This window comes from Enhydra lutris, unplaced genomic scaffold, assembly GCF_002288905.1.
Source record: "Enhydra lutris kenyoni isolate GAN:26980312 unplaced genomic scaffold, ASM228890v2 scaffoldscaffold6, whole genome shotgun sequence".
NCBI classification, from domain to species: Eukaryota; Metazoa; Chordata; class Mammalia; order Carnivora; family Mustelidae; genus Enhydra; species Enhydra lutris.
The window spans coordinates 47868583-47878905 of record NW_019154090.1 but is presented as its reverse complement, the minus strand read 5'-3'; the positions used below and the strand labels follow the sequence as shown (position 1 = coordinate 47878905).

Sequence of the window (10323 nt, the reverse complement as noted above, 5' to 3'; positions counted from 1 at the left end):
TGTCTCAGGGTCTACTTCTGGGGGAAAGAGAGCCCTGATGAGTAACACATCTGTGACTTCAGGAAAAGCACATTTTGTTTCAAGGGCCTTTGATAAGCTGCTGGGAGGAAGGGGCCTGCTATGGCCGGGATTCTCAGAACTCTGGCCCTTCCTACTAACCCTGAGCCGGGGGAGGCAGGAAAGCAAGTCCAGGGCCACGAGGCTAGAAACATTTTTCTCTCATTTTTCTGTTGCTTTTTGTGACACTGCCACAACACAGTATTTGCACTATGAAACCCTGAAAACTGCCAAATTTCATCCCATTTGGGTTAATGTTCTTTAGGAGCTTGGCATTGTGTGAGACAATCAGTCATTCCCACGGCCCGGTTCCTATTTAAAAACTGCCCATCTATTTAAAGTTCACGATGAGGGGATAAAAGAAAAAAGACTTCCAAAGCCAAAGGGAACATGAGATAGGCAGAAGAAAAATCCAGTTTGCTTCTAAAAAAGGCTGAAAATTATAACCATCCATGGCCTCATGTCTTAGGTCTGAGAATTTTTTTTTTTCCTCTTCTGGTTGTTTGCAAACCAAAGTGGAATTTTATTATGGGTTACTAAGTGAGCTTTTTCAAGTTCCTAGTCTCCAAAAGTCTCCACTCACTCTGTAGCATGCCATTTAAGTTCTTCCTGCAGATGGGAAAGACAAGGGAGCCCAAATAAAGCAGCAGGCATCCCTGAGCTGGAACCGCCTGCCCCCCCACGCTGCTGCATTTCCCCAGCGACTAGCCAGAGACCCAACGCAGCCGTCTGACCTCTTCTATGAACAACAAAACCATGATGAAGGCAACAGGAGTCAGAAAACTATTCACTACAGGAAGCCCCAGTATCCGGTAAGAAATAAGAAGTACAACAGCACAGGATGCGCCTTGGGTCAGGGGAATGTGAAAAGCCCTCAGTCTTTGTGTTCTTCCCTGTGCCAGAGCGTCTGCGCCCAAGCCCTCAGTTCTCCTTGGAGCTCAGCTGCGCCTGCTGCTGTCACTGCAGGGCCACCAGCCTCCTGCCAAGAGGGACCCGGGGCCATGATGGCCACCTCCGCCAGGCTGCTGCCGCTGCTGCTGCTTCTGGGCCAGCCCCAGGCGGGGGCCCAGGCTCCCGGGGAAGCCGTGGTGTGTGTGGGGAATGCCTGTTACACCGCCCACTGGGGCAAGCTGAGTGCGGCAGAGGCCCAGCTTCACTGCAGCAAGAATGGGGGCAACCTGGCCACGGTGAGGAGTGAGGAGGAGGCCCGGCACATCCAGAGCGCCCTCACCCAGCTCCTGGAGTCGGAGGCAATCCTGGCAGCTAGGATCGGCAAGTTCTGGATAGGGCTCCAGCGCGAGAAGGGCAAGTGCTTAGACCCCAGCCTGCCGCTTAAAGGCTTCAGCTGGCTGGGCGGCGGGGAGGACACGTCTTATACCAACTGGAACAAGGAGGTCAGGAGCTCTTGCATTTCCAAGCGCTGTGTGTCCCTTCTGCTGCAACTGTCCCAGCCGTCCCATGCCAGCCATCTCTCCAAGTGGTCCGAGGGACCCTGCGGGAGCCGGAACTCTCCAGGAAGCAGCGTCGAGGGCTTCGTGTGCAAGTTCAGTTTCAAAGGCATGTGCCAGCCTCTGGCTCTGGGGGGTCCAGGCCGGGTAGACTACACGACCCCATTCAAGGCCACCAGCTCTTCCCTGGAGGCTGTGCCCTTTGGGTCCGCGGCTACTGTGGTCTGCGGGGCGGGGGAACACGGTCAGGAGGATTACTTCGTGTGCAGGGAGAAGGCCCCTGATGTGTTTGACTGGGGCAGCTCGGGCCCCCTCTGCATCAGCACCCAGTATGGCTGCAGCTTCAACAACGGGGGCTGCCAGCAGGACTGCTTCGAGGGGGGCGACGGCTCCTTCCGCTGCGGCTGCCGGCCGGGCTTCCGGTTGCTCGACGACCTGGTGACCTGTACCTCCCGGAACCCTTGCAGCTCCAACCCGTGCAGAGGCTCAGCCACCTGTGTGCCGGCATCCCAAGGGGAGAACTACACCTGCCGCTGCCCCCTAGGCTACCAGCTGGATTCAAGTCAGCGGGACTGCATGGACCTGGACGAGTGCCAGGACTCACCGTGCCCACAGGAGTGTGTCAACGCCCCTGGGAGCTTCCGCTGTGAGTGCTGGGTGGGCTATGAGCCCAGTGAGTCAGGATGTCAGGATGTGGACGAGTGTGCCACCGGCCACACGCCCTGCGCCCAGAACTGCACCAACACAGACGGCTCCTTCTACTGCTCCTGCGAGAAGGGCTATGTTCTGGCTGGGGAGGATGGCACCCAGTGCCAGGACGTGGACGAGTGTGCGGACACAGAGAATGGCCTCTGTGACAGCTTGTGCCTCAACACACAGGGGTCCTTCCGCTGCGGCTGCCTGCCAGGCTGGGAGCTGGGCCCCGATGGGGTCTCCTGCACGCCGGGACCCACCTCCCTGGCACCACCGCCTGGGCCTCCCCAGGGAGAGGATGCAGGAGATAGAGAGGGGAGAGTTGTGTATTCTGCCACAATGTCCAGGCCCATCGGGGACCCTGAGGGCACTTCCAAGGAGGCACCCACCACAAAGGGACCCTCCCTCCCACGCAACACCTTTGTCTCCCCAACTGCACCTGACATGCTGGCTTCCAGTAGGCCCCCTGGTGTCTGGATGGAGCCCAGCACCCATCACCCCATGGCCACCACTGGCCTTGGGGAGAATGCAGATGAAGATTTCATGGCAGAACAAAGCGAAGAGGGCACGGACGGACAAAAGCTGCTGCTGTTCTACATACTGGGCACGGTGGTGGCCATCCTACTCTTACTGGCTCTGGCTCTAGGGCTGCTGGTCTATCGCAAGCGGAGAGCAAAGAGGGAGGAGGAGAAGGAGAAAAAGCCCCAGAATGCAGCTGACAGCTACTCCTGGGCTCCAGAGCGAGCTGAGAGCAGGGCTTTGGAGAATCAGTACAGGTAAAGGAGGCCTCAGGTCACCCAGAGGGGTGGGAGGGTGGGCAGGTGCGGGTAGGTGGGAGGGCAAGGACTGGCACACAAAACAGGCAGAGTACAAGGGACAGGCATTGTCCAGGCTGTCGGCCCAGAGGCGATCCTGAAGGGCTGTTGCCCTGCCTGGGGTGTGGAGTATGTGGGTCTCTCCAAGGGTCTAGATGTGCTCGGCGGGTCACAGCAGCTTCCAATGCTGTCGTGGTTGTTTTTGGTAGTCCGACGCCAGGGACGGACTGCTGAAGGTGAGATGGCCCCAGAGACACTGACAATCAGCCACCACCATCCTCTGACCTTTATGCACCCCGTCAGAAGTGGGGGACCCACATCCTTCCAAAAGACTGGACTGGAATCTTAGCAAACGGTTGTAAACATTCTTAAAAGCCTAACTGCTTGGAATATACAGGTATTTTCTACATGTGTGTGGTATTCCTGAAGTGGGACCACTGGGTTAGGATGTCATTTTGGGAATTTTGTGAATATTAACAATTCTTACTCACTTATCTTGTCAAATTCAAATGTGACTGATTGCATGGCTCCCGCTGATTCTGGATTGGGGGTTTACAAGTCAGGTGTTAATGGGGCTCCTTTTGAACTGCTTTTCTGCTCACTGGAATCATCTAAGAAGAAAAGGCGGTCTGCTAATGCTAATTAGGGTTGGAATGATTTGTTCCTCTTGGTAGAACAGAAACTAAATCGATTGTTTAATTACATAGTCCATAAGAAGTATTTTTTTTGTTTTTGTTTTTGTTTTGTTTTGTTTTTGTCAAAAGGAACATATTCAGAACTGGAAACATTTCTTTACAGTTGAGTTCATGCATTTTCCCATCACAAGCCCTGCGGAGTTTTATAGTTGGAGTCCCACAGAATGACCAGAGTACACTGATCTGCTTAGGTAGCAAGCACGCTGGGAGTTTTGAAATTGCATTTCCTAGTTCTTAGTGTCTCTAATAGTCTTGGGTTTATTTGCAAGTGAATTCTGGAAAGTGTGGGAGGAGGTATGAAATGTTTTCGAGAGCAAGTACTCCAAAGCGCCTGAGAGAGAAGCCTGGGGTTTGTTTCACAAATACTTGAATCAATCCGTCTAAATGCACTTGTGCTAACACACACTTACTGTTGATGAGGTGACTACGCACAAGGGGAAAAGCTGGAGACGTCTTGTCTCTGGGCGAGTGCAGCCCCGCGACACCTCCCGGGCCACCTGCCTTCCCGGAATGCTGCTCTGGATTTAAATGCTTTGATCATAGATGGATGAAGCCCTGAGAAGCCTCTCATTCTGATTACTAAGACTGTGTGAGGGGGATGAGATGCTGAGCTTTGAATGGTGGCATCTTAAGGCATTTTAACATAGCTCACAGCTGGTATTGCTTCTTGAGAACATGATCCTGACTTGTGGCTGTAGCTTGCATGTCAGGGACTGGGCAGGCAGGACACTGTCTTCTTTCTGCTTGAAGAAAGTGTGACACATTTTCCTCTATTTCTTAAAAAAGCAGGGGAGATGGGGCGCCTGGGTGGCTCAGTGGGTTGAAGCCTCTGCCTTCGGCTCAGGTCATGATCCCATAGTCCTGGGATCGAGCCCTGCATCGGGCTCTCTGCTCAGCAGGGAGCCTGCTTCCTCCTCTCTCTCTGCCTGCCTCTCTGCCTACTTGTGATCTCTGTCTGTCAAATAAATAAATAAAATCTTTAAAAAAAAAAAAAGCGGGGGAGATGGGAGGGATAGAGGAAAAGAGAATAGTTCAAAATTTGCAACCACAGAAACCACTCAAAGCAGTTTTAATTTATTTTTAAATGCTTGCTTGCAAAGATTTCCCTTCCCAGTGTAGTGGTGGAGAGTAATTTCTCCCCACGCAGCTCTGCCTGTGTCACTGGAAAGCTCCTCAGGGATTCACCAGTGGTCAGAACTGTTAAAACCTGCCTGATTAGCACTGGGAGACCTCAGCAACAAGCCTGCTGTTGCCTTGTAGAGCAGAACGGGACTATATTTCCTTCTAGGGATTTCAAAATCTGCCTCGAAGAACCAGGGTGCTCTATTGTTTCTATTTTTGCCTTAAAAACACATCTGTCCCAGAGGCGGACACCTGGGGCAGGAAGAGCTGCCGGGTGCATGGCCCTCAGAGTTGAGTAAATATCCTTTAGCTAATTTTGAAATGTAGATGCTATATTTCAGGATTTTTGTTTTGTTTTGTTTTGTTGTTGTTTTGAGAAAATGGATAAGTGAAGGAATAGGTGTAAGGAAAGATGAAGCTTTTGGAGGACTTAACAAGGTATTTGGAACTTGTGCTTTTTAAAGACATCTGAGATTATTTAGATTTCAGTTGAAATACTGATGCTTAACATCCAAGAAGACAAAGGTTGTATCCACTGAGCGCAGGACCCTGTATGGGAACCAATCATGCCACTATTCAGATGATTTTGGAATGCTCTTTGGATTTTGGATGCTCTTGGAAAAACTATATTCAGAACAAACCCACCCCGTCCCCTCACTCTGTCTCCCAAGACAGATCATTTAAGGGGAGGAGGTCCCCTAAAGAGTTAGCTGGTTGTGTTACTGACAATAACTACACTTACGTGAAATAAATGCAAATTCAACAACTTTACCTCCAGGCTTTTACAATTCTACCTTGTCACTATAAGGAAGGAGGCATTCCTAGTCTAGGCTTCCCCTAAGCCCCTCTCTGGACCTGTGGGACCTTTACTGGATGAGGTCCCCAAGTGCGCCCTCTCATTTTTAGAGTTGGATTTCTTCTCCGGTGCAGCCCCAATTCTGATTTCCATGTTCAAATCCCTCTATGGGTAAGAAAATCTATCCCCGACAACATGGAGACCACAGATCCCCACCGTGAAATACACAAGGGAGGAAATGGGCTGGTAAATAATTTCTCAATACCCTCTCCAGCAGAATCTGCCCCTTCCTCGGTAGACGTGCCCGGCCTTGTCTCCTGGCCGCTCCTACTAGTGGCTAAGATCCCAGAACTAGATGACCTTAGGCAGTGAATCTGATGAAAACCGCTGGTCTCAAACAAATGCTATTGTCCTGTTTAATACCTCTGTCATTTTGTCTGAGGGATATGAATCCCTGCTTGGGGAGATGGGGGCCCACAAGCAGTGGATAAACAAATGCCCACTGTCCATGTGGCCAATAACTTACTATTCATTGGCCAACAGTCTTTTTAACCAGAAGCTCCCAGGTGCCTGGGCCATGACGAAGAATAAGAAATGGAAAGGATGGAGCATGGGAGAGGTAGGCTTTGTCAGGTGCAGACTCCTCCGACTGTGTCCCGAGGCTGGGCAGGAGCACTGTTCTGTCCCTGAGCTGTTGAGCAGCAGAAAGGCCAGGACGATGGGGAAAGGGAGACGGCTTTACTTGTCAACAAGCTCAAAGATAATGGAGACTTTTGTACAAATAGAATTCCCCATACTTCAATAATTCTAGGATGCTCTTGGAAAAACTATATTCAGAACAAACCCACCCCGTCCCCTCACTCTGTCTCCCAAGACAGATCATTTAAGGGGAGGAGGTCCCCTAAAACATGCAGGCCACTAGGCTCCTTCCTGAATTTCAGGGATGCTCCCTCCTCTTTTTTCTTGTTCATGTGCACATGTGGTAAAGGACAAGCTCCATCTGAGGACTGTATAAAGCAAAGGTGGGAAAACTCTCTGAAAAAGCCTTGGGAATGGTGGACCTGGTGGGGTCTTTTTTAGGGTGCACCCACCGCTGCTCAGCATTGTGACCTCGAGGCTGGTGTCCCTTTGGTTCATCCACATGCCTGATTATCGCAACCTTTGACATCTGGCACTGCATAGCCCCACGGTGTTTTCCCGGCAGCATAAAGTGGGTGACTCAAGAGGCTTCTGTCTTAAGGACAGGAGGGGTGCAGGCTAACATCCTCCCTGTGATTAGGCAAAAAGGTAGAATAAAAAGTTAAACACGTATGCGGGTGTGTTTATGTGCATGGTACAGGAAAAACTAAGTTGGAAATAAACCTTCTTCCTGAAACACACACGTGCTTGTTGCTATTCTTACATGCCATTCAGGAGCCCTAGTTTGAATACATCCTGATAGGACCTGGGATTTTATCGCCAAACAGCTTTTGGAGAATATGGATGTGATCATTAGCTCATTTTATTCCAACCCTCTTTCCCACAGATATTCCCGTGAAAACTAAGAGAACAGAGGTGAGATTTGACCCCAAAAAAGTACTACATTCAAAATAATGCAGTTTTTAAAAGCAAATATAGGACAGCCTTTTCCTATTATTTTTCTCCTTAGCTTCTCCATTGTCTGAATCAGGAAAACAGGAAAGCATGGCTTTCTAGCAGCTGCAAAATGGTGTAATGTCCCCTCCATATTTCCATCACCTTAAACAATAGATTTAGCATGGGAATCTGAGATATGATCCCTGAAAACATCTGTTCCTGTCTGGCTGCAAAAGCTACTGCTTATGTCTGTAGGGTTTGCGGCGTTTGTCAACCAAAAAAAAAAAAAAAAAAGCTGATAATCAAAATTCTCCATGTGTTCTATAATCAAATACCATATTCCATTCCAGATTCCCGAAACTAATACTTGCTGAAGTGCTTTAAAAAAAAAAAAAAAAAAAAAGAATTGTGTTTTGACCTGTTCTCAGAGATCATGCCCATCTATTTTAGGAAGAAACTCTGTAAATTCTTTCTTACATTGTTCCTCTTATCTGCAAGGGGGCAAGCATTTCCTTTCTGCAGATTTTGCCCTCTGTTCTGGGCTGGGTTCTTTACGCATATTTGGCTGAAGCTTGAATTATGTCGTTCACAAGGCCTTGTTTTGTGATACTTGATGTGATCTCAAATGTCAGTTATCGCTGCACAAATGCTAGATGAGAATGTTTGTATTTTTTAATCTGTGTATTCGAAATGCGGTGCACTAATTCTGCCACTGTGGGATTTCTTCTGTGGGGCTTCTTTCTGCCCTGGGTGCAACTGTTTCCCAGGGTGGGGAGGACAGGCTTGGCTGCTGCATTGGTCTTAGAACTCTGAGAAACCAGGGGCATCTCGGGTCCGCCTCAATGAGTAGCCTGCTTGTTGTCCTTTGTGTTTTATGTCACATGCATAACCTAATAAACTCTGGAATGCAATTGTTGTCAACTTGTTTTAATATATTTCATAAAAACTCAAAATACCTGGCAGAACTTGAATTCATGGTCATTAAACATATCCGTTTCTCTCCTCAAAGAGTCGCTTTAAGAAAGTACCTTGCCTGACCCACTTCTGCATCTTTACCTACGGGTCATGAAAACTAACTCCAGGGCACCTAGGGTGGGGTGAGGGATAAGGACGTTCAGAGGGACTGGGCTGCACTGTGTCCTGTGTCTTGGCTGCTGAACCCAGCCAGGCTGGCCTCGATGGTCCCAGAGTTCGTCTTCTGATCTGAGTCTACTCCCCTATGCCTCTCTGCCCGTTTAGTTTCCTGCATCATTTTAATTGCATGGGGGACACCTGGTGCGGGATTAAACATGCCCAGTTGGTGTGATGTGGAAACACCATTCTGTAATTATCACAGGAGCATTTGCCACCACTTTGTCAGCAAAGCCTTTTCCGTTTGTTTAGCTAATTGCACAGGCAGACCAGATCCCTCCCTGCTTGGCTGCTGAGTCTCACTGTGCCTGAGAGCTGGGGCAGCAGGTGGTCGGATCTGAGTCGGCCTGACTCTCAGACTTCGTACCTGGTGAGAACAGGGCCTGGATAGGAGACAGTGCTCTGCTGCCATGCTAAGGGACAAGACACTTCTGATAACCATTCATTGCTTAGGGTTAAATAAAGCTGATCCTTTTAACAGTCTGATCACTATTGAGATCCATTTGGAAATTCTGTCTTAATATGAACAACCACGGCTGGCCCCAACCCACCCCCCCACCACACACACACACCACAATGTTTACATCCTTCTCTTTCATACTGAAAAACCTGAGGCCAGTGTTTCCTAATTCAGGAAAAGCCCATGAACAAAAATGCCAAATTTAAATTCCTCTTTGTGACTTTTGCTATCTGCTAACTAAAATAACAAATATTAGATACATCTTTCAAATATGAATCTTGTACAAAAAAATTCAATGCATGCACAGTACATTTATTTATTTATTTGCACAATACAAAGTCCATTTGCAAGAGATGACATGGAGATTAAAACGCAAGACTTGCATGCCGTGGAGTTTAACACGAACCAAATGAACATATCAAGTTCTCAGCTGACTAAATGTACTCAGTAAGAGGAGACAAGGCACAGACAGTAAACCCGCAAACTCAAAGCCTCAATGAACACTTCGCAGCTTCCAGAGAACCCCCATGTCATCCTTTGTGGAGGAAACAACCGACAGGTAAGTGGTGCAAAGGTGGCAAAGTGCAGCAAAGAAACGAAAGAGCAGGATAACCCACGAGGCTGGCAACTAGCCCCGGGGAGCCTGACTTGACCGAATGTTCTTCACGAGACCACACACCCACAGGTCCTCACCTGAGCCTCCCGTCACCCAAACTGCAGTGCTGTGAGCCACTTCCCCACCCTGAAATCTTTGTGCTGGGTTCTTCTGTGAAGTCTGTCACCATTGACTTGGATGTCGATCTTCTCCTGTGGTTGAAACTGGTCCATAGAATTCAACTCTATGGTAGGAAGGAGGGAAGGGAAGCAGGAAGGAAAGAGGGAGAGAGAGAGAGAGAGAGAGAGAGAGAGAAGAATGGAAGAAAGGAAAGAAGAAATGGAAAAAACACCAAGAGAAAAAGCAGAAGGAGACAAAGGAAGGGAAGGAGAGAGAGAGAAGAGGGCGTGGAGGATGACTCTGATGTGGCCTGGGTCACTGGGTCACCATTCACACATCTCAGCTTTAGTCTGAGATGCTCGGGGACCACTTGTCCTCAGGGCCATCTCTAACTTCCTGGACCATACTTGCAGAAGGCAGGGCTCTATTTCCACTGAGCTTGGCTGAGGACCAACACCCTCTGTATCATGCTCTTGCCACCTCTTCCTGCAAAGCACCGCTTATCTCTTCCTCTTCATGTTTTATGCCTGTCCACATAATTCATAGCATAACGTCTTAAACTGGGTCAATGCCTTCGGTGCTGTAGAGATCCTTCTGCATTCAAATATCCCACAGAAATACTGAAATTTGTGAGGTAGAAGCAAATAATTGTGCCTTTTCCCTTCTTTCCCCAGGATCTTCCTTCCCCCAAAAGATTATATCACAAATCAGGTGTTTCACTTCCTTGTCAAAATAGTCATCTGCACTCCCAGAAGCTGACCCCCAGGTATCCTCGCCCACCTCGCCCACCTCATGGTGATGTGGCTTTGCTGACCT

The 10323-nt window shown here is 49.1% G+C and overlaps 1 protein-coding gene and 1 long non-coding RNA gene across 2 annotated transcripts; both read left to right on the top strand.

The window, feature by feature from the left end:
- The first annotated feature begins 739 nt into the window (after positions 1-739).
- On the top strand, positions 740-4509 carry LOC111141824 (CD93 molecule). The gene is made up of 2 exons (XM_022494657.1): positions 740-2974; positions 3223-4509. Exons 1-2 carry the CDS (start codon positions 1059-1061, stop codon positions 3245-3247), a joined length of 1941 nt encoding a protein of 646 aa, XP_022350365.1. The 5' UTR covers positions 740-1058; the 3' UTR covers positions 3248-4509.
- Positions 4510-4704: 195 nt separating this feature from the next.
- On the top strand, positions 4705-7495 carry LOC111141825. Its single transcript, XR_002640228.1, has 2 exons — positions 4705-5523; positions 6523-7495. It is a non-coding gene; the product is annotated as an uncharacterized LOC111141825 (long non-coding RNA).
- Positions 7496-10323: the final 2828 nt, after the last annotated feature.

Coding starts and splice junctions, on each gene's coding strand:
- LOC111141824 (XM_022494657.1), top strand. CDS start 1,059: ATGATGGCCACCTCCGCCAGGCTGCTGCCGCTGCTGCTGCTTCTGGGC. Junction 2,975..3,222: donor GCTTTGGAGAATCAGTACAG/GTAAAGGAGGCC, acceptor TGTTTTTGGTAG/TCCGACGCCAGGGACGGACT.